Genomic DNA, 25,219 nt, shown 5'->3' with positions numbered 1-25,219 from the left:
AACATTGTACCTACAGTCCAATGGTAATTAATTGCACACTGAAAAATTGGTTAAGAGGGTAGAGCTCATGTTATTCACCAAAATAAAATAAAATTTTAAAAAAAGGAAAAGAAGTGTGGTATTGTCACAAAGGTAGACATTAGATCAATGAAATAGAATTGAAAGTCCAGTTGTAAACACTCCAATTTATAATCAGTTGATTTTTTTGACAAGGGTGGCAAGACAATTCAATGATGAAAGAATTGTCTTTTCAACAAATGTCTTTTCATCCAAATGCTGGAACAATTGGATATCCACGTGCAAAAGAATGAAAATGGACCCCTATCTTACACAAAAATTAAGTCAAAATGAATCCTAGACCTAAATGTAAGAATTAAAACTATGAAACTCTTAGAAGAAAACATAGGAGTAAATCTTCATGACTTTGGGTTGATCAGTGATTTCTTAGATGTGACATCAAAAGCTGAAGTGACAAAAAATTAGAAATTTGGACTACATCAGAATTAAAAATTTCTGTGCTTCAAAGCACACCATCAAGAAGTGAAAACACAACCCACAGAATAAGAGAAAATATTTGCAGTATATTTATCTGATAAGGGACTTGCATCTAGAATATATAAAGAACTCAACAACTCAATAATAAAAAAGATAACCCAACTTAAAAATGAGCAAAGGATATGAACAGACATTTTTCCAAAGAATGCATATAAATGGCCAGTAAGCACATGAAAGGATGCTCAACAATGTTAATCATTAGGGAAAGGCATGTCAAAATTACAAGATACCACTTCACACCCACTAGGATGGATATAATCAAAGCAGATAATAACAAGTATTGCCAAGGATTTGGGGAAATTGGACTTTCATGCATTGCTGGCGGGAATGTAAAATGGTATAGCTGCTTTGGAAAAGCAGTTTGGCAGTTCCTCAAAACGTTAAAAATAGAGGTATCATATGACCAGCAATTCCACTTCTAGGTATACCCAAGAGAAATTAGAACATACATCCGTATAAAAACCGTATACAAATGCTCATGGCAGCATTATTTGTAAAGCCAAAGGTGGAAACAACCCAAATGCCCATCAGCTGATGAATGGATAAATAAAGTGTGGTATGTCCAAACAGTGAAATATTTGGCTGTAAAAATGAATGAAGTACCAATATAAGCTCCAACCTGAGTGATCCTTGAAAATATTATGCTAAATGAAAAAAGACAGTCACAAAAACCATATATTGTATGATTCCATTCATATGAAATATCCAAAATGGGAAAAGTCTAAAGAGAGATAAAGTAGGTTAATAGTTGCTATGCACTGGGAGTGTAGGGGGTAGAGTGGGGTTTCTTTTGGGAGAGATGAAAATGTTGTAAAATTAGATTGGAGTGATGGTTGCACAACCCTGTGAATTTAATAAAAAACATTGAGTCATATACTTTCAGTGGGTAAATTGTATATGAATTATATTTCAGTAAAGTTGTTTAAAGAAAAGTGATAGGTTCATGGATTGATCAGGTTCGCAGTAGAACCAAGGATTGTTGGAGTTGGAAGATTCATCTTTGTAGATATTGAAATTACTACTTATTATGATAGAAATATTGTTGGAAAGAATGACAGTGAACCAGAAACTAACACCTTGAGAAAATAAGGAGAAATAACCTGAGGGAGAGTAGATAATTGCAACAAGAAAGAGTATTTGATAGTGTAGTTTGATGATAGAAGATGTAAAGCTGAGTGCTTTTTTGATGGAGAGAGGGAGAATGTTCTGAAAGTGGAAATGAGGGACATCTTAGAACACCTGCTCCATGTTCAAGGCCCAAGATACAAGAAGTATGGAAGAGAAATCAAGTACTGCTTGAGAGAGCCCATAGAGGAAGCAGGGTCATCAGTGGAGAGTGTATGTTGTTAATAGGCTTTCATATTGATCATAAAACACTTTTGAAGTGCGTAAGGTAACTTTCTTAATACCTGCAGTTTCCTACATGTACTTTTTGTTCTGTTACCTTTTTCCCTAATTATACATATCTTGAAGCTTGAGTCTGATTTATGAATTACTTGATCAAATTAGTGTTCTTGTTTTCCTATTTAATCTGTTTCACATTGCTAATGTACAAGGCTGCATAATTGGTCATTTCTGATTTATTCATTGTTGTTTGGTGGATTAAAGGATGTGGATACTTGCCAGGTTATAATTCTAATTTACAGGAAGTTTGTCACCTCAGTAGGCTGAAGTCCCTCCAGAATTTTGAGGGAGTTGTTGATTAGTTGTAGGTTAGTAATGATTGCTACTATCCACAGGTATATGGGAAGAATGTGTTCTTTTTCTACATTTATTTATCCTTCCTAAGTCTTCTAACAAGCACAGACATCCTCTTTTATGACTGTTTAATTGTCTTGTAAAAAACGCTTTAGTTCACTTGAAAAGATTTCTCAATACAGAAACATACAGTATTATGAAATAAGCTGCTCATCTTTGAAAATACAGTTCCCAAGAATAACACAAAATTTCTTTTTATCAAGATAATTGGTATGTTGTTAATTATTCATAAAGGTCTTAAAAATCTTAGAGAATCTGATACATAAGTGGATGAATCTAGAGATATAAAATAATATGCCTTAAACAAAAATTATTCAGTAAATACCTCCATTTCTATGTTAGTCAATTTTGGCTGCCCCAAAGAAAGATTTGTGAAAACTGTAGATGTTGCCATTTGTGCCATTGTTGTAAAGTTATTTAATTATTTGCTGCTATTACCCGTGAAGTTAATTTGGTTGCCAAACAATGTGACTTGCACAGTGAGAATCTTGGATTTTTTAAAATTATGCATAAAAATACAAAGGGAATAAATTTATTGCCGTCTGTTATCTTCCAAGCAGGGGCAGTATTAAAAATGATCAGACTGGTGCTGTCATGATGTTAACCATTAAGAAAAGATACTGCTTATTGGATCGTACTGTTACTTACTGACTAACAGTCCTGAATCTGGACATTACATTTGGTGTTTTGTTGTCAAATTTAATTTTAATCCTAAGTCTTCATGGTAGATATTATTTTCTCCATTTTGTACACGAAAACCCTAACAGGTAAAGAGATAAGTAACTTATGCAAGATCACATAGCAAATTGGTAGAGCTGGGATTCAAATATAGTTTTATCTGGCTCTAAAATCTATCATTTTCACTGTTATACTGCCTTGATAAACTTAAAACCCAGCTCTCTACTGTCTGTTAAGAACTGAGTTCACAATAGTATATCACTTCTTGGGAAGAATAGATCATTTGCTATTTTGGAATTTTCCGAAAAATAAGCTTTGTTTCTATCAATACCTCCTAAACATTTTTCTTTCTTCTTATATATTAGGACGTCTTGCATGGCTGGTATACTTAGTTGGGACAGTTGTTGGAGGAAGGTTAACATATACCAGTACAGACGAACATGATGCTATGGATGGAGAATTATCCTGTCGGTATGTAATGGCCATATGATTTGCAGAAATTTACTAAGTAGTTAAGAAATTTAGTTATTGAATAGGTATTATGAGCTAAAGCATTTTGTAGTGGACCTTTTGAGGAAAGTGTTTTTCTTTTTATTGATGGAAAACCAAGGCTTAGAGGTTAAGTAATTTGTAAAAGTCAGATCTCTAATAGGTTGGTATAGTCAAATATATTTTAAACATGTCTTTAAATAGTGTGATGAAGATTTGGGTTTCTTTTTATTTCGTAGGTCGTTTCTCAACTTTTTTTTTTTTTTTTTTTTTTTTGGTGCTACTGCAGTCATTCTGGGACATGCACATAGTGGCAGAAAATTTGAGTTGCCTCATGTGCACTTTCCAAGCTGAGGTTGAACAGATGCTCTGCTTATTTGTTTCAGCTCTCATACTGTAAATAAGTGTCCTTACTGCTGTCTGTTAAGTGCCATATTTTTTGCATTTTTGTGCTTTTTGCTGATTTTACTGCTTAAAATAGCCTCCCAGCATAGTGCTGAAGTAACTGTCTAATGTTTCTAAGCACAGGAAAGCTGTAACGTGTCTTACAGAGAAAATCCATGTGTTAGGTAAGCTTTGTGCAGGCACGAGTTTTAGTGGTATTAGTTGTAAGTTCAATGTTAATGAATCGATAATATATGTTAAATAAAGTAGTATTTTTTTCCATTTTTTTTATTGAGTTAATGATAGGTTACAATCTTGTGAAATTTTACTTGTACATTAACGTTTGTCAGTTGTGTTGTAGGTGCACCACTTCACCCTTTGTGCCCACCCCCCACCCCACCTTTCCCCTGGTAGCCACTAATCTGTTCTCTTTGTCCACATTTTTAAATTCCTCATATGAGTGGAGTCATACAGAGATTATCCTTCTCTAACTGGCTTATTTCACTTAACATAATTCCCTCAAGGTCCATCCATGTTATTGCAAATGGAATGATTTTGTTCTGTTTGACAGCTGAGTAGTATACCATTGTATATATATATACCACATCTTCTTTATCCATTCATCTGTTGATGAGCACTTAGGTTGCTTCCACATCTTGGCTATTGTAAATAATGCTGCAATAAACATTGGGGTGCGTAGGACTTTTGGAATTGCTGACTTCAAGCTCTTTGGATAAATACCCAGTAGTGGAGTAGCTGGGTCGTATGGTAGTTCTATTTTTAATTTTTTGAGGAATCTCCATACTGTTTTCCATAGTGGCTGCACCAGTTTGCATTCCCACCAGCAGTGTATGAGGGTTCCTTTTTCTCCACAACTTCTTCAACATTCGTTACTATCAGTTTTAGATATTTTTGTCTTTCTAATGGGTGTAAGGTGATATCTTAGTGTAGTTTTGATTTGCATTTCCCTGATGATCAGCGATGATGAACATCTTTTCAAGTGCCTATTGGCCATCAGTATATCTTCTTTGGAGAAATGTCTGTTCATGTCTCCAACCCATTTTTTGATCGGGTTGTTTAATTTTTTTTTGTTGACCTGTGAGAGTTCTCTATATATTATGGATATTAAGCCTTTGTCAGATATATGACTTGCAAATATTTTTTCCCAGTTAGTGGGTTGTTTTTCTGTTTCAATCCTGTTTTCCCTTGCTTTGAAGAAGCTCTTTAGTCTGGTGAAGTCCCATTCGTTTATTCTTTCTATTGTTTCCCTTGTCTGAGAAGACATGGTGTCCGAAAAGATCCTTTTAATACTGATGTCAAAGAGTGTACTGCCTACGTTTTCTTCTAGAAGCCTTATGGTTTCAGGTCTCAGCTTTAGGTCTTTGATCCATTTTGAGTTTATTTTGGTGAATGGTGAGAAAGAATGGTCAATTTTCATTCTTTTACATGTGGCTTTCCAGTTTTCCCAGCACCACCTGTTGAAAAGACTTTCTTTTCTCCATTTTATGCCCTCAGCTCCTTTGTCGAAGATAAGCTGTCCATAGATGTGTGGTTTTATTTCTGGGCTTTCAAGTCTGTTCCATTGATCTGTGAAGCTGTGTTTGTAGCAGTACCATGCTGTTTTGATTACTGTAGCTTTGTAGTATGTTTTGAAGTCAGGGATTGTGATGCCTCCCGTTGTGTTCTTTTTTCTCAGGATTGCTTTAGCAATTCGGGGTCTTTTGTTGCCCCATATGAATTTTAGGATTCTTTGTTCTAATTCTGTAAAGAATGTCATTGGGATTCTGATTGGGATAGCCTTAAATCTGTAGATTGCTTTAGGTAGAATGGACATTTTAACTATGTTTATTCTTCCAATCCATGTACATGGAATGTCTTTCCATCTCCTTATGTCGTTGTACAATTCTCTCAGAAAGGCCTTGTAATTTTCATTATATAGGTCCTTCACTTCCTTAGTTAAATTTACCCCAAGGTATTTTATTCTTTTTGTTGCGATTGTGAATGGTATTGTATTCTTGAGTTCTTTTTCTGTTGGTTCATTACTGGAGTATAGAAATGCTACTGATTTATGCAAATTGATTTTATACCCTGCAACTTTGCTGTAGTTGTTGATTACTTCTAACAGTTTTCCAATGGATTCTTTGGGGTTTTCTATATATAAGATCATGTCATCTGCAAACAGCGAGAGTTTCACTTCTTCCCTCCCTATTTGGATTCCTTTTATTCCTTTTCCTTGCCTGATTGCTCCGGCCAGGAGCTCCAGTACTATGTTAAATAAGAGTGGTGATAGAGGGCATCCTTGTCTCGTTCCTGTTTTCAGGGGGATGGGGTTCAGTTTTTGCCCATTGAGTATGATGTTGGCTATGGGTTTGTCGTATATGGCCTTTACTATGTTGAGGTAGTTTCCTTCTATGCCCATTTTGTTCAGAGTTTTTATCATAAATGGCTGTTGGATCTTGTCAAATGCCTTCTCTGCATCTATTGAGATGATCATGTGGTTTTTATTCCTCAGTTTGTTGATGTGGTGTTTCACGTTGATTGATTTGTGGGAGTTGAACCATCCCTGTGTCCCTGGTATGAATCCCACCTGATCATGATGTATGATCCTTTTGATGAATTGCAGAATCCTGGTTGCCAAAATTTTGTTTACCATTTTTGCATCTATGTTCATCAGTGATATTGGCCTGTGGTTCTCTTTTTTCGTGGTGTCCTTGTCAGGCTTTGGTATCAGTGTGATGTTGGTCTCGTAGAATGTGTTAGGAAGTGTTCCATCTTCCCTAATTTTTTGGAATAGCTTGAAAAGGATAGGTATTAAATCCTCTCTGAAAGTTTGGTAGAATTCCCCAGGAAAGCTATCTGGTCCTGGGGTTTTATTCTTTGGGATGTTTTTGATTGCTGTTTCAATCTCTTTCCTTGTGATTGGTCTGTTCAGATTGTCTGCTTCTTCTTGAGTGAGCTTTGGGAGATTGTAGGAGTCCAAGAATTTATCCATTTCCTCTAGGTTATCCATTTTGTTGGCATATAGTTTTTCGTAGTATTCTCTTATAATCTGTTGTATTTCTGCAGAGTGTGTTGTTATTTCTCCTCTTTCATTTCTGATTTTGTTTATTTGAGCTTTCTCTCTTTTTTTCTTTGTAAATGTGGCTAGGGGTTTGTCAATTTTATTTATCTTCTCAAAGAACCAGCTCTTTGTTTCATTGATCCTTTCTACTGCCTTTTTCATTTCGATAGCATTTATTTCTGCTCTGATTTTTATTATTTCTCTCCTTCTGCTGACTTTGGGCTTTATTTGTTCTTCTTTCTCTAATACAGTTAGGTGTAGTTTAAGATTGCTTATTAGGGATTTTTCTTGTTTGTTAAGGTGTGCCTGTATTGCAGTGAATTTTCCTCTTAATACAGCTTTTGCTGTTTCCCGTATGAGTTGGTATGGCATATTATCATTTTAATTTGTTTCCAGGTATGTTTTGATTTCTTCTTTAATTTCTTCAATGATCCATTGCTTGTTCAGTAGCATATTGTTTAGTCTCCACATCCTTGTGCCTTTCTCAGCCTTTTTCTTGTAATTAATTTCTAGCCTTATAGCATTATGATCAGAGAAGATGCTTGTTAGTATTTCAATTTTTTAAAATTTGTAGAGGCTTGCCTTGTTTCCCAACATATGGTCTATCCTTGAGAATATTCCATGCGCACTTGAGAAGAATGTGTATTCAGCTGTTTTAGGATGAAGTGATCTATATGCATCCAGTAAGTCCAATTGTTTTAGTTTTTCGTTTAGCTCCACTATTTCCTTGTTGATTTTCTGTCTGGATGATCTGTCCATTGATGTGAGTGGGGTGTTGAGGTCCCCTACTATTATTGTGTTGTTTCTAACATCTTCTTTTAGGTCTGTTAATAGTTGCTTTATCAACTTTGGTTCTCCTATGTTGGGTGCATAGATATTTATAAGCATTATTTCTTCTTGATGAAGTGTCCCTTTCATCATTATATATTGTCCCTCTGTGTCTCTCTTTACCTGCCTTATTTTGAAATCCGTTTTGTCTGATAATAAGTATTGCAACACCTGCTTTCTTTTGCTTGCTATTAGCTTGAAGTATTGTCCTCCATGCCTTCACTCTGAGCCTGTGTTTGTCCTTGGCGCTGAGGTGTGTTTCCTGGAGGCAACAGATTGTTGGATCTTGTTCTTTAATCCATTTTGCCACTCTGTGTCTTTTTATTGGAGAGTTCAATCCGTTTACATTGAGGGTGATTATTGATGCATGTGGACTTAATGCTGTCAATCTGTCGCTCGTTATCTGGTTTTCCTGCGTTGCCTTTGTTTCTCGTCCTGTGTGTTTTAGCCTACCCATTGACTACTGCAATTTCTTATGCTGGGTTTCTTAGATTTTTCCTTATTTATGTCTTGTGGCTCTGTTCTGTTTTTTAGTTTAGTGGCTACCCTGAAGTTTGTATTTATATAGTCTATACTCTGGTGGTCTCTTACTTACTTGGCCTAGACTAATTTAGTCCCTTTGCTCTTCCCCTCCTAAGTTATTATTTCGCTTTTTATTCCAACTCGTGTTATGAGTTTGTAGTTAGAGTGATAAGATCGTCTTTGCTTTGGTAGTTTCCTAACCTTTATCCTAATGCTTTAGTTGAATATTTGCTATCCTATTCTGGTTCTGTCTATCTGTCTCCCTACTCTGTGGTTTGTGACCCCTTTCACCCTTTTTTCTTTTTTCAGGTATGAGAGCCTTCTTGAGGATTTCTTGTAGTGGAGGACTTTTGGTTACAAATTCCCTTAACTTTTGTTTGTCTGGAAAAGATTTAATTTCTCCCTCATATCTGAAGGATATTTTTGCTGGATAGAGTATTCTTGGCTGAAGATTTTTATCTTTTAAAGTTTTGAATATGTCACTCCATTCTCTCCTAGCTTGTAAGGTTTCTGTAAAGAAATCTGCTGAAAGTCAGATAGGAGTTCCTTTCTAGGTTATTTTCTTCTGTCTGGCTGCCCTGAGTATTCTTTCTTTGTCTTTCATTTTTGCCATTTTTACTACTATATGCCTTGCAGTAGGTCTTTTTACATTGACAAATCTAGGAGATCTGAAAGCTTCCTCCACACACATTTCTCCCTCAATCCCTAGACTTGGGAAGTTCTCTTCTATAATTTCATTAAGCACACTTTCTGCTCCATTTTCCTTTTCCACGTTCTCAGGAATTCCTATGATCCTTAAATTCTTTCTTCTCATTGAATCCACTATCTCTGATATTTTCCTCATTCTTTTTAATTGTTAGTTCTCTTTCTTCCTCTGTCTGGAGCCATTCAGCCTGTCTATCTTCGATTATGCTAATTTGCTCCTATATGGTATCTACACTGGCATTCAGGGAGTCTGTATTCTGTTTTATCTGATCCGTTGTGTTTTTCATCTCTAGTAATTCTGTTTGATTCTTCTTTATAATTTCAATCTCTTGTGAAGTAACTCCAGAACTCATTGGCTTGTTTCTCTATCTTTCTCTCTACCTCATTGAGTTTTTTGATGATAGCTACTCTGAACTCATTTTCACTTAGTTTACCTATTTCCAAGTCTTCAGGACTTAATTCTCTGTTTTTATTGTTTTCCTTCTGGTCTGGAGCCTTTATAAATTGCTGAATGGTAGAGGAGCGGGTTTTGTGCATGATGGTTGTATTCGGTTGCAGTTACAGCCTGTTGCCACTAGATGGGGATTGAGAGCCGTGCGTTTTGAGCCCTCCGCCTTCAGGCGAGATGGCGGTGCCCAGCGTGGTGTGTGTTGGGGGGGCAGTTTCTATCCTGTGCTGATCTGCATCCGGATCAGCTCTCATTCTCTGGTCTCCCGGGGCCCTGGCTTGATAGGTCCCTGCACATGGAAGCTTTCCCCCATCAGCGGGTTTCCACTGCACCGGCAGTGGGAGTCCTGGACGATCCCCCGGTTGCGCGGTCTCTACCCCGCTCCTTCCCTCACTTGCAGCAGCGATCCCAGTCTTTAGGGGAGGGAGCGAAGTTCCCTCTTACCCTGTTCCAGCTCCTCTGAGGGTGGCTACAGCTTCTCCGTTCTCTGTCTTCTTACTCTGTAGGTCTCTGACGGTCTTGGCATTAGGGGTCATTTGTTGAAATTCAGCTTTGCCCTTTCTTTGGTTGTATTTTGGAGGGGAGAGAGTCCCCAGTCAGCTCACCCCGCCATTTTGCTCTGCCTCCTCCCCTAAATAAAGTATTATTAAACAGAAACGCACATACAGCAAGGTTGTATGTTTATCGGCTGATGAAAATATTGTGACCAGAGTTCCTTATGAACCTAGCCCTGTATTTCCTCTAGGGGCAGTGGTTCAGTATTCACTAATTCAATTTCGCAGTGAATTTATAGAACATAACTACCATGACTAATGAGAATCAACTGTATAAGATGGTACATTACACGCCTGGTTGCTCTCTTTTATAGGAGTTTTCCCCAGAGGCCACATGCAAACATTGTGCCTCAAAACAGTCCATGGTGGTGGTGGTGGTGGTGGTGGAGAACAAGGACCAAGGACAAGCACTTTATCTGTTCACTTATTTCTGTTTCCCATTTCTTACTGGTTGAAGTTTACTCCTGGGATGTTTAACTTTTCCGTACTTCTTAGTTGTAGTCCTTGGCCTCTTTGAGGTGCCTCTGGGGAAGCCAGGGCTTCTGTTGGTCCTGTTGAGTTGGAGGTAGAGGCTGGAGCTGTGGCAAGACTCTCCTCTCCCCTGGGTGAGGATTTATAACTTTAGAATCATGACTCTTTACTGTAGCTACAAGGCAAATGGTTGAGGTCAGGGGTCGGGTGAGAGGTGGTGGTGGGGTTGATGGGAGTGTAAATAGGGCCAAGCAGATTCAACATGGGGCATATACTAGGATGTACGTACTTTGTCTAGAAAAAACATAAAAATGTGTTTTAAAATATCGAGATTTTGAATTAAATAAGAATGACGTTTTATGTAAAATTTCAAAATATCGATTTTGTGTGAAGAAGTTCCAAATAACTAGAACTGAATAACTGAAATACTGTTGCCTTCTGTGTGTTATTATTTGATTCCTTTCCAACTCCTGGGAGAACATTACCAAATTAGAATATCATGAAGCTCCTGCCAAAAATCTGTGTGCTGTTATTTTTTCAGGAGAAGGTTAATATTCATAGAAGGTCTCAATATCGTGATAATTATAATTAAAACATATTACTTTAACATAATAGGCTACTTAAACTTAGCAAATAAATATATTTGTGCTCAGGCCACCCAATTCTAATTAAAAAAAGATTATTTTTGTAGTCATTTCAGTTCATTCATCGTGATCAAAATGTAAACCTCTTGAGGGATTCTTCAGGGATTTACTCATCCAGTATCCTCTTGATTTACTAGTGCTAGTAGAGTGGCTGCTGCTTTCATGTTCATTCCTCTCAGTTACGCTACCCTCTGTGTCTCCTTATTACTTTCACCTGTTCCTCTCCAAGTCATCCTTCATCATTCATTGAAGACTTTGACAACTAGCTCAGAGTTTTGCTCTCTCTTCCAAACCCTACTATCATATAGATGACTTCAACTTCTTTCTTTAGTGTTACTCTCCTTTTCTCTACTCATAAACTTTCAGTGAGACAAATTCCAAAGTCCTTGCCATGGCCTGAAGCATCCTGTACTACTTCTCTGACCTCATTTCCTATCCTTTCTTGTTCAACTCAACCACACTGGCCTCTTCTTTGAGTATTACCAATATTTTTCACTTTATGGCCTTTGCATTTCTCTTCTGTTAGGAGTGCTTTCTCCCAGGTGTTTATAGAGTACTCCCTCACTTCCCTCAGGTCTTTACTCAGATGTATTTTTCTTCCTTGACCTCTCTATCCAAAATAACATCCTTATTCTACTTTATTTTTCTTTATGGTACTTACCTTCTCAATGTTTATTTGTTAATTCCGTTAGAATAAGGGAAGGAATAGCTTTATCTGCTTTGTTCACTGCTGTATTTTTATCTCACCTTCCTGGCAAAACTTTAACTGTGAAGGAATTCAGAGTTCTCTCTAATTTCTTGAGTGTCAATAAAAGAAATTGCACACCTCTGTAGATAGGTACCATTATCTCAAGAAAGAAATGGTGTTGAAGCAGCTGGTTAGCCATCTGCTCAGTGATTCTATGTTGTTTTAATTACTTTTGTCTTCTGATTTTGAGACACCTGTTAAACTGTTTCACTTGTAGGTTCTGACCCGTATGTGCCTCACATTCAGTGAATAGAATTAAACTCATCTCTTTCATCCACTCCCAGCCCTGACTCTCTTCATGTGTCTCATCACTGTGCACTCAATTGCCTAAGCCTAAATCCTGGAAGTTATCTTTAACTTTTCCTTTTTCTTTTATCAGCACCCATTTAGTCATCAAATCCTGTCAATTCTACCTTCTAGTTATCCCAATTAGTCCAGTTATTTCTATCTCCTCTACTGTTTTAGCTCCTGTCATTTTTTTCAGCTGGATTTGTGCTAAAGTTTTATACGAACACATTGCTTCCTCTCAGGCTTTCTAAAATATGGAGCTGATTATGTCACTGCTTTGCTTAAACTCTGCAGTGTCTGCAATGTCTTTCCATTGCTGTTGGGATTTAAATCAACATAGCTCATCAGGCCCTTCGTGATCTGGCTCCTGCCTGTCTCATTAGCCTCATCTCCTGCCATTGACTGCTTTATAGTCATAATTGAATTTTTTTTGGCTCTTAAATGAGTCATACTTTTTCTTCCCTCTCTGGATAACTACATATGCTTTCCTCTTTCTCTTAACATTCTCTCTCTTTGCCCTGTTCCATCCTTAAATATTAGGAATCCTCACTAATTTCTTTGTGGTGTTTATTATAGCACTTGTCATTCTTTATTCTAATTGGCATTTTATTATCTTTCCCTGAATAGACAATAGATTTATGGAGGATTGGGAATATATATGTTTCACTTACTGTTGTATTCTGAACTCCTAACACACACCTGCCATAGAGTAGGCCCTCAGATACTTGTTGACTGAATGAATACTTATTTAATTGGATATCCAGGAGAATATAAAACAATTGACTATTTAAAGCTCATTTCTTTGTCTGTGAAATGGTATGCTTATACTTGGATCAACATTATTTAATGATATATTTATCTTTTTATTCCCTCGATGTTCTTTACCAAAAATAATTTAAGATAAAGGAAAAGTAAATGTAGGACAGTAAATTGAAACTGGAAGTAAATATTATGTATAAAGTACAAGCTTTGGTCTTAAGCACTTATTAGAGGTTGCCACAGATCTTTGAAGGGCACTGTGGCAGAGACTACTAGTTGTTCCTTATCTCTTCTTTTCTTCCTCAATAATAGAATACTGATTGTTTTGCTGGGTATATGGCCACCTGAATAAAGACTAGATTTACTAGACTCTCTTGCAGCTAGGTATGGTTAAGTGATTATGTTTTGGGCAATTGGATGTAAGTGGATGTGGCATGTGCAACATATATGAACATAATGGGTGGGGCTGACAAAGTCATCTTAGACCACAAAGTGATTCTGTGAATAGAGCAAGTGTAACAACAAGATAGAAAGAACTGGAGTGCCTGATACACCGTGGAGCACCAACTAGTCCTGGAGTGCTGCCTTGGATTTTTGCTTGAGAGAGAAATAAACATCTATATTGTTTAAGCCATTTTTATTTTGGATTTCAGGCACTTGCAGCTGAACTTCTTGTACAACTACCAAAACTTCTTTGACAAATGGATCATGTACCCTGCTGGGAACTCTTTCCTACTCTCCTGCTGGGGATGTCATTGCCTCTCAGGCAAATGCAAATCACCAGCTTAATATGGTTGAAAAGGCACCCCAACAAACTGTCTTTTGGTTTCATGTCTTCCTCGGATTTTTGAAGTATGCTATACAAAGGAAATAAAAGTAAACCTGAGCGAGTACATAGAATCAACAAAGAACTAGAGTAGGAAAAGGGAGATACTACTCAATAAAGAATTTAAAAGCAAGTATGCCTTATATAAATCGCTTGAAAAATCACCTGGATCCAGAGATAAAGTTTGATTTATGTATCTATTTACTTAACTAAAAATTAGTCCAACAATCTGCTAATTCACCAATACACAGACTTTAAAAGTCAGCTTTGTCCCTCCTCTTAAAATTAGAGAATAAACACATCTTCTTAGGAAGAAAACACCAACAACCTAGTTACAGTAATCTAATTCTTGAATTTGATCTTTAGTAAGTTTTCCTTCATAAATTTTAATGGCATTAAAGATATTTGTAATTTAAGGGTACTTTTAAATAAGTAGCTTAGTGTATAAATATGGGAAATAATAACTATAAAATGATTGTCAAAATATAATTTCATAGCACTTTGGCAATAAGTACCAAGTTTTTAAAAGAAATTTATATGCTGTAACCTAAATATTTTATTTCTAGAAATCTTTGGTAGTAGGGAAGAGAACAGTAGTTATATTTCACTGAAATATGAATTTATATTCAAAACAAAATGACTAAATTTTGACATAGGCTTAGTATTATACAACCATTATAAATAATATTTTGGAAAATTATTTAATAATATGAAAGAATTAATTGGTCAAGATATATTCAGTGAGATAGATCAGTGGAATAGAATAAAAGATCCAGTAAGTAATCTGAATACATAAATAAATAGTGTATATGATAAGGGTAAATCAAAATGGTGAGCAAAAGTAGATTATACAAGAAAGAAATGGTGTTGAAGCAGCTGGTTAGCCATCTGGGAAAAAATAGTGTTGAGCCATATATCACAAAATATGTTCAAAATAAGTTCAAATGTATCATAGAGGTAAATGTAAAAATATGAAACATAAAAACACCTTATATTCAGGTAAGACTTGTTATTATGCAAAATATGTAAAAGAAAAAACTGATAAAATTTTCTGCATAAGAAAAACAACACAAACTTCTGTATGACATTAAGAAGACACCGTAATCAAAGCCAAGAGAGAAATGAAAAACAAGGAAAAATATTTATAGCTCAATCATAGGCAAAAGGCTCAGTTTTCTAGTATATAAAGAATTTGTAGAAATCAGCAGAAAAAGACAACCTGATAGAAAAAATCAGCAAAGTATATGAACAGATCACAGAAGTGGACATACATATGGCTTAAAAACAAGGAAAAATTTTAACCTCACATGCATGAGAGAAATATAAATGGAAACTATACTGAGATGCCGTTTTTCAGATTTCAGTAAATTCTGAAGTTTAATATCATTCTGAATTATCTATGTATATATAGACAATGTCATAGACTGATGATAGGACTATAAATTGTGAACTTCTGTGGAGGGCAATTTGGTAATAGTTATCAAAATTATAAAAGTTTATATTTGTTAAGCTAGTAGTTTGACTTTTAAGTGTGTACTGTAACTATACGTGTGTGACATGATGTATACAAGATTGGTAAAAGCGTTTTTGTATCAGCAAAAAATTATAACCAACTTTAGGGTCCATCAGTAACGGCATGTTTGAAAATATGGTACATTCATATAATGGAATGTTAAACAGCTGCAAAAGAGAATGAGGAAGCTCTTTATGCTGACATGGGAAGATCTGTAAGATATATTGTTAAACTGAAAAAGCTAGGTTTAGAACCAAAAATATAGTATGCTCCATATGTTTACATATGTAAAAAAATTCTCTGGAAGGACACATAAGCTATTAACAGTGTGTGTGTATATGTTCTTGTGTGCATACGTAGAAGGAAGCAGGTGGGTCAGGGCTAATCATAGCTGCCTTTGTATAGTTAGAAAAAGGAGAAAAAGGTGCTGTTTCCTCAACAACCTCCACTTCTGTTTCTTAAAAAGATGATTATGTTTGTTTTGTTAGCACCAGGCTCTTGGCAGCCATCCACTGGAAAATTTTAATGAAAATGTATAATAGAAGGATTTCTTTTTCGAAAATTCTAGACTGAGCTTTTCATTTTATTCAATTAAGCTTCTTTTCTTGTTCCCCTCTTTGGTGAGGAAGGTTGGCCCTGAGCTAACATACGTTGCCAATTTTCTTCTTTTTGCTTGAGGAATATTGTTGCTGAGCTAACATCTGTGCCAGTCTTCCTCTATTTTGTATGTGGGACGCTGCCATAGCATAGCTTGATGAGTGGTGTGTAGGTCCGTGCTAGGGATCTGAACCTGTGAACCCCAGGCTGCCGAAGTGGAGTGTGCAAACTTAACCACTGTGCCACTGGGCCAGCCCCTCAATTAAGCTCTTTTTCAAGGATATTTAACTTAACCTTTAGTTCATTTATGATTTTCTGATAATAATATTTGCATACTTTTCTTTAAAATGTTTGATTTTGTTAAAGTCATCTTGTAATTTATTTCAGGTAAAATTTTTATTACTCATTAAGAAAGTGATATAACTTGATGGGTGTACCTCTTGATTTTTTTAAATTTTGAATCGTGTGACCCCAAAATATATAATTATATAGAATATAAGGTTTAATGGAAAAGTAAAATACAAAATTACACATTCAACATCATTTTCCTTTACTAAAATTTTATATATTTACATATATCTATGATATTTATGTAAATATATAAAATTTTAGTGAAAGATATTAGATATTAACTTACATCTGTGTATATATATTATATTTGTAATAACTAAATATTTACTTATATCTGTGTATATCTATTATATATTTATATGTATATGTCATGTATTTATATGTGAGTTTTTAGTAGAACGGTGTATGCACATGTGGGTTTGTATATGTATTTGTATGACTTAGGAAAAAAGACTTAGAAAGAATTAGAGCAAATTGTAATATCTCTTAGTGGTAGGATTTCAGATGATTTTTAAAATATTTTCTTGATAAGCTTTTGTATTTTTTCACTTTTTACAATGTTTATATATTGTGTTACATTGACTATAAATATTTTAGCATTGTTTCTCTACTGAAGCTTTTTTTTTTCCTTCATGAAAAGAGTTTTTCAGCTTATATCTTTAATGGATACCGGATTGCCTCAGTGTTGTAATGAGAAAATAGAACTTGCAATTCTGTGGTTCTTGGATCAATTTCGTAAAACATATGTTGGTGATCAACTTCAAAGAACCTCAAAGGTAGGTTTTCCTGGAGATTAAAAAAACATGTTATTGAAGATGAAGAAAGACGTTCACATATAACAGCTTTAAGCTGAATGGACATATTTGGGCAATTTCTATGTAAGAAATTTAATTGATCAATTGAAACCAATTGATTAATTGGTATTGAAGGAAATGTAAGATTAATTTGCTTGGTTTATACTTAGATTTACCATTTTCTTTGAAGATTGATTGGCAGAGTTAGTATTTCTTATGTAGCTAGTCATTAAATAGTTAAGATTTTTCAAAAGCCTGAATGGATTTTGCCTTACTGTATTGTATTTCAAGGTTTAAAACGTAAGATTTACTCTTTTAGTAGTTCTGGGTTTATTTTGGACAGTTATTTATTTATGTGTTTTCCAGTATATTTATCGTTCGTTCCTCAGCATTTTTACATGATAAATGATGAGGCCTAGGAGAGTGAGACACGTCCTTGAGAGACCACAGTTAAATCGCCTTAACGTGGAGAAGACTTGTGCTGTGATGATTGAAAGTTTAGCATCAGCAAATTTAGATGAATTGATTTTAAGGCATAACGAGGGATTATTGAGGGCATTTGTGAGCCCTAACCAGATATGTAGTAGTACTTGTGACACTGAGTAAGATCTGTAAGGTTTTTTTCTTCTTCTTCCTGAAATAATAACTCTTTCCAAAACCTTCTCTGTAAGAAATCCTAAGGATGTTCTTATCTCCTTTGGATTTATAGTTTGTATTTGTAATGTTGAAGGATGTCTTACTGAAAATTCTAGAACAAGCTTATGTTGAACTCAGCTTTTTTTCCTCTGGGAAATTTACCTTAACTTTCAGTTCATTTATGGTTTTCTGTTAATAATAGTTGTATAGTAGTGTAAAAAAAATTTGGTTTTGTTAAGATCATCCTTTAGTTTATTTCAAGTAAAATTTTCTTCGCTTTTTAAGAAAGTGATGTAGCTTGGTGCTTTCTTTGTCAAATATATTGTGATATTTTGTTGCCTTTTAGGATTAATATCAATAAAATTTTCTTAGAATTTAGCTGCCATTGAATGAGATCATTAGAAAGAGAAGTAGTAGCTAGAAATAAATGCCTTAGGTTGACAGTAAGCAAATTAGAATCAGACAAAAATCACATGATATGAAATTTATACAGGGTGCCTGTTTTGAAATCCCAGCTGTATTACTTGAAGGTTGAGTATAAATCAAATTACGATTAATTGTCTTGTTTTAAATGTTCTCAGAGAGTTTGTTATTTTGCTTGTACAAAAGTGAATACTCTTGAAACATTACTAATTTTAATATCCATTTGGTCTGGGTCTTAGAACAGTGAAATATGGAATAGAAAAGTCTTCACATTACTGTGTTTAAAGTACTTGGAAGGGAATATGTAAAATGAGACTAGTCATTTCAGGGCAGTGGGATTTAAGAAATCTTTTTCCAAAAGTTTTGTTTTATATATATATACTATATCTATCTTTTACTATAAGGTAATTGTGAAAAAAGTGAATTCTAGAGATCAGTTTTTCTTTTTTGAAGGAGCTTACATATTAGGAGAAAAAAACATCATCAGACTGGTGTTGATTCTTTTATTATATCTTTACTCTCCCGTTTTTGGTGTATATTTCTTACCCTATTTTCAAAGAAAGTTTAGTTCTAAGGTGATTTTATTTCTAAGGCATTCCTACTGCCTAACCCCAAAGTAAAACCAGAGCTTTCCGCTTTTCTTTTTCTGTGGCATGTCTGCTGATCTGCCTTAATAGGAATCATTTTGCGGGGTCCTTAATACGTGCCCTGGCACTCTTCTAGGAGCTCTTGATGCTCACTCTAGTCCTACAACAAGCCTGCAAGGTTGGTATTATTGTTTCCATTTTACAAATGACATAACAGATTGTCTAAGACATTTATAAGTTCTCCACGTTCTGTTTTTCTGGCAACCAACTGAGGAAGACTAGATGGAAAACATTTTTTGGTGAGTGTATTGTTGCATTCCGAATTGTGGCGAAAAAAGGGGGAACGTTAGATAATAAGCAAATAATGTTTGGTGTGCACATGTTTTGTACTAGAAAGTATACTAAGCATTCTTAAGCATTATCTTATTTAATTAGGTTATATAGAGTGTGATTTAGAAAGTTCCTCCCAATCTCTTTTCTACGTATGTCACCAGTTTCGTTCTTCTCCATACTTGTACTGTATACTTTATGTGTATTAAACTTTCTTCAACTCCTGTTAACAGTTTGTGTTCTGTGTCACTTCTGGGCCTTTGAACAAAATGTTTCCTCTGCCTTTGACACATTGTTTTAAATCCAGCTTCCACCTCCCTGCCCTACTCTGGTAACTCCTTATTTTTCACATCAGACCCTCCATCCTTTAGGATGACCTTATTAACTTAAATTCTGGGAGTTCCTGTGCTCTGTGTTCTGTAGCATCCTGTGTCCCCAGTTTTAGCCTTATAACATTGCATTGTAATTATTTGTTAGCACAACATATATAGACTGTAATTTGGGTTAGGACTATTTCCGCCTTTTTTATTGTTATCACCTCCAAGTGCCTGGTATATTGGTTGTATGCTTTCTACTAGATAATGTTTGAATGTGGTAGAATTACATAGGAATTGGGTCTAGATCTCATGTATAATACTTTCAGGTAATAAAGGGTATGTTCTTGAGTTGGAAAATGATACTGACTTTAGTGAAATTGTTCAGCAATTTTAAATAAGGTATACTATTAACTATTTTGAAAATTTTATAAAAGCTTGCATATGCAAAATAATATAATTTTTAGAAATAAGTGCTTCAGGAACCAAAGTGGAATCATTGAGGAGTCCTAAGTAATGATGTATAGAATAGGAGTATGTCCTATAAGCGAGAAAGAAGTATCATAAATAGTAGCTGTAGGCATTTACTGAACAATTACTCTGTGCCAGAGAGTTGGCACACTTGGCAGGCATCTAATTTCATCTCACAAAAACTCTGTGGAAGTAGTTATTTTTATCAACCTCCCCTACCCCTTTTTACACATATAAAAACTGAAGCTTGGCATGGTTAATTAATGTGTTTAAGTGGTTGAATCTGGATTTGAACCCAGGACACCTGATAACAGCCTGTGCTGCTAACCACTTTGCTATGTTGCGTCCTGTTGGATCTTTCACTGGGATATTGAATGGGCCCTTCAAACTCAACATGTTCTAAAAAGAAATTCACTATCTTCTAAAACCTTTTCCACCTATTTTCATATTTTGAGGAAGAATGACTTTGAACCCAAAATTTCCACTTTGTTCTTACTACTGCTTCTTTTTGTTTTTAAAGATTGGCACCTGAGCTAACATCTGTTGCCAGTCTTCTTTTCTTTTCTTTCCTCCCCAAACCTCCCAGTACATACTTGTACATTCTAGTTGTGGGCCCTTCTGGTTGTTGTTCTTACTTCTTATATCTGATCTGTCACCTAACCTTGCTGATTTTATTTTCTAAATATCTCTCAGTTCTGTTCCTTTCTGACCCCTTCCTTTTTAACTTCATTTTTACTGCTTGTCATTTCTCACTGGATTTTAAAAGTTTTCTGATTATCCTCTTTGTTTTCATTTTGCCTTCTCCTGACTCCAGTTCGTTTTCCACACTGCCACCAGAGTAATCTTTTCTTCAGTAGAAAACCAGAGAGAATAGTGTGATGAACAGTCATACACTCATCATCCAGCTTTGTCGAATCTGAATGCTTTGCTGTATTTGCTTTCAGATCTGTATATTTTTAAATTAAACATTAATGACCTGTTATTGCCCTGAGTCTGTATTTCTCACTTCTAGCCCCAAAGTAACCACTATTCTAAATTTAGTGTTATTTTCAAGTATGATTTTGTTCTTTTTCCACATTCCCATGTATTTAGTAAACCAAATATAGTACCATTAACTTTTATAGAGAATTATTCTGCAGGAACTTGCCTTTTGATTAACATTGTTTTTGAGATTAATCCATAATAATACATATAGTTTAGTTAATTTATTTTAATTATTGAATGCTATTATATTACTGTGCCGTTATATATTCATTTCGTGTGTTAATATATGTTAGGTTGTTTCCAATTTTAAACAGTAAACATCCTAATACTGTTTCCTCATGCATATGTATGAGTTTCTTGGAGGTAAATACTAGGAGTGGAATTGCTAGGCTGTGTAATGTACATATCCTCAGCTTTATAAAGTATTATTAAGTTGGCCTCCTAAGCGTTATAATAGTTTATTGTCTCTCCTCCAGCAGAGTAGGTATGTGTTGGTATATATTGTCATAATACTTGGCTTTTGTCAGGTTTTAAATTTTGCCAATCTTTAGGAAACACATTTCTTCCTATGCCATTTCTTTGCTTAAAGTTCTTATTTGTTTCCTATTATTTACAAAATAAACTGCTTCTTATGGTCAAACTTTGCCTGCCTTTGCAACCTTTTCTTTTGACACTGTATTCCACTCTATGACATGATTTGTATGTGCTGCTGCCTCTTTCCCTTTTGCTTGTATCTCCTCATTATCCAATTAATATTAATAAGTACTATGTATTAAGGCCAGGGACACAAAGGCAAATAGGATGGTCCATCTCCCCAATAGGTTTTTAAGTAAAGAGGAAGATGGACAAGTAAAGAAAAAATTATAAAATTTACCCAGTTACGCGTTCAAACAGGATATAAATAAGGAAAAGAGAGACCATTAAATAAATACTACTGTGACGTTTGGTTACCTCTGTGTCAAAATTTTGGATTATTACTTCACAGCATACAGAGATCAAATCCAAGTAAGTTAGAGGACTTTTAGTATGAAAAGCAGGAAATTATGATTTAAAGATAGGGAAAGATATTTTTAAGATATAAAAAGCCCAAAATGTAAACCCAAAGGTTGATAAATTCTACCCATATTAAAAGAAAAAACTTTTGTGGATCAAAAGACACAATAAACAAAGTAAATTGACAAGCTATAGACAGGGTAAGACATTTGCAATATATGTAACTTAAAGAGAATCAATATTCAGTTATATAAACAATTTCTATGAATCAATAAGAGAAAAACAACCCAGTAGAAAAATGCGCAAAACATAGGAATAAACGATTCACAGAAGAGGAAATCACAAATGCCAATAAACATAAAAAAATAGTCATGCTTTCATGGACTCCTGAAAATGCAAATTAAAGCTACAGTGAGATACCATATCATACCTGTTATCTGAAGACAATTAAAAAGTCTGACAAAAGTATTTGTGAAGAAGTGAAATACTGAACACTCATATACTATTGGAATCCAAACTGATAAAACCTCTTTGGAGGGGCCAGCCTGGTTGTGCAGTGGTTAAGTTCGCACGTTCCACTTCAGCAGCCCGGGGTTCACCAGTTCGAATCCTGGGTGCAGACAGTGGCACCGCTTGGCAAGCCATGCTGTGGCAGGCATCCCACGTATAAAGTAGAGGAAGGTGGGCATGAATGTTAGCTCAGGGCCAGGCTTCTTCAGCAAAAAGAGGAAGATGAGCAGCAGATTAACTCAGGACTAATCTTCCTCAAGAACAAAAAAGAAAAACCTCTTTGGAAAACAATTTAGCAATAGCTAGGAAAGTTGAAAAATGCATATACTCTCGACCAGAGAATACAAATTCTAATAATATGTTTTAAAGAAGCTCACACATGTAGAGAAAGTCATGTTTAAGAATATTTTTGGCATATAAACAGTTGGAAAATTTAATTTAAAAAGATACCATCTGTAATAGTACCCCAAAAAAACCCTATAAAATACAGAGGAATAAATCTAATGAAAGAAGTGCAAGACCTGTGCACTGAAAACTCCAAAATATTGTTGAAAGAAATTAAATGAGGTCTAAATAAATGGGCAGATGTATGCCATGTTTATGAATTGGAAGATTCAGTATTGTTAAGATCACGTAAGTAAGGTATGATAACAGTGTGTCATCAAATAGAGAATATCAATAAAGAGATAGAAATTACTAAAAAATAAATAGTAGAAATTTAGTTGAAAAGTACAGTAATTGAAATGTTTATCAGATGGGCTCAATAGTATATGTAAACTGGCAGAAGAAAGAATTAAAGATTGATCAAGTCTTACTTAGTTTGGGCTACTATAATAAATACCATTGACGGGATGGGTTAAACAACAAAAATTTATTTCACACAATTGTGAGGTCTGGAAGCCTGAGATCAGGGTGCCAGCATGGTCAGGTTCTTGGTGAGGGCCCTCTTCCTGGTTATGTCCTCATATGTCCTTCCTTGGTACATGCCAAAAGAGAGAAAGAGAGATCCTTTTTCTCCTCCTCTTTCTGTAAGGGTATTAATCCCATCATGAGGGCCCTACCTTCATGACCTCATTTAACCCTAATTACCTCCCAAAGGCCTTACTTCCTAATACCATCCCACTGGGGGTTAGAGTTTTAACATATGAATTTTGTGGGGACACAGACATGTAGGCCATGACAGAGGACAGAGATTATAGTATTCAAAGATGAAAAAGGATGAAGAAGAATGAACAGAGTCTTAGAGAACTGTAGATCACCATTAAGTATACCACCAAATCATGGAGTACCTTATGGTAGGGGAGTGCCAGAAAGGAGAACCAGAAAGGAGCAGAAAAAAAATAAAGCAATAATGGCTTAAAACTTACCACATATGATGGAAAACATTACATGCCAAAGAAGTGTGACAAGAAAGATCCACGCTAAAATGCATCATAATTAAAATGCTGAAAGACAGAAAAAGAAAATTTTGAAAGCAGCAAGAGAAAAACTACTCATCACCTACAACAGAACACCAATAAGATTAGAAGCTGACTTCTCTTTAGAAACAGTGGAGCCCACAAGGCAGTTGGATGACATATCCTAAGTGCTGAAAGAAACTGGTAACCAAGAATTCCACATCTAGCAAAACTATCTTTAAAAAGTAAAGGTGAATTAAAGACATTTACAGATAAACAAAAACTGAGAGAATTCATTGCTATCAGAGCCACCTTATAAGAAATTCTAAAAGAAGTACTTTAGGCTGAAAGCAAGTGACCTCAGATGAATTCACAAGAATCCACATGAAAAAAACAGAGCACCAGTGAAGGTACTTAAGCAATTATAAAATACAGTACTACTCCTCCTCCTAACTGATTTGTAAAGCAATTGTATAAAACCATTACATATTTTATACGTATACACACTATTTTGATGGCGTATAACAAATAGAGATGTAATATGTAATATATTTGCTGATAACAGCACAAAGAAGATGAATGGGAACAAAGTTGTGGGCTAAGAACATGACACAAGATGGTAAGTCAAATCTACAGGAACCAATAAAGAGAACCAACAGTGGTAATTAAGAATGTAATGTAACACTTTAAATATATTCTTGCTCTTTTTTTTCTCTCAACTTGTTTAAAAGATATAAAGTTACATAGAGAAATAATTATCATAACTTATTGTTGGGTTTGTAATGTAACGTTTAATAACAGTAATATCACAAAATGAGAAAGGTATAGAGCTATAAAGTAGTAACATTTCTTTATCTCATCGGAATTAAGTTAGTACAAATCTGAGGTACATTGTGATAAGATGTGTATGGTGAGCCCTAGGACAACCACCCGGAAAGTATTTGTTACTGTGTATTGTCAAAAAACTATATTATGAAAAAAATTTAAAGTTAATAAAATGTACTAGAAAATATTCACTTAGTGCAAAAGAAAGCAGTACAGGAAGGCTGGAGGAACAAAAAAGACATGAGACAGAAAAAAAAAAAAACCAAAAAGTAAAATGGCAGACATAGATCTAGCAATATCAGTAATAACGTTAAATTTAGAATAGATTATACCATCCAGCCAATCGGCAGAGGTTATTAGGTTGGGTTTCAAAACAAAACAAAACAATGGCCAGCATACTATCTGCAGAACACACATTTTAAATTCAAAGATACAAATAGATTCAAAATAAAAGTATAACAAAAGATATACAGACAGCAACCATAAAAGAGCTCGATTGGCTATACTAATATTGGACAAAATAGACTTTAAAACAAAAAAGTCACTAGTGATAAAGAGGAACATTTTATAATGATAAAAGGGTCAACCCATGAAGAAGATAGAACAATTATAAACATATATGTACCTAACCACAGAAGCCCAAAATACATGAAATCACATGCAAAAATCACAAGGGAAATTAGGAAATACTTTCAAGTCAAAGAAAATGAAGCCACAATATGCCAAAACTTAGAAAATTCAGCTAAAACAGTACATGGGGGTAAATTCATAGCTGT

At 34.9% G+C, this 25,219-nt stretch overlaps 1 protein-coding gene across 12 annotated transcripts in view; it reads left to right on the top strand.

The window, feature by feature from the left end:
* RANBP17 (RAN binding protein 17) overlaps positions 1 to 25,219 on the top strand; it is a 335,917-nt gene that overhangs the window by 82,037 nt on the left and 228,661 nt on the right. For all 12 annotated transcript variants that reach the window (XR_011525453.1, XR_011525452.1, XR_011525451.1 and 9 more), the window contains 2 exons: positions 3,357 to 3,462; positions 16,820 to 16,955. Coding sequence is in view for 9 of the 12 variants with exons in the window: in XM_070570350.1 (XP_070426451.1) it covers positions 3,357 to 3,462; positions 16,820 to 16,955 (242 nt within the window). In the remaining 3 variants the exon portion in view is untranslated. The remainder of the gene's footprint in view (positions 1 to 3,356; positions 3,463 to 16,819; positions 16,956 to 25,219) is intronic.

The sequence above is a fragment of the Equus przewalskii genome, chromosome 13 (genome assembly GCF_037783145.1).
Source record: "Equus przewalskii isolate Varuska chromosome 13, EquPr2, whole genome shotgun sequence".
In the NCBI taxonomy this organism is placed as follows: Eukaryota; Metazoa; Chordata; class Mammalia; order Perissodactyla; family Equidae; genus Equus; species Equus przewalskii.
This window is presented reverse-complemented; position numbering and strand designations above follow the sequence as displayed.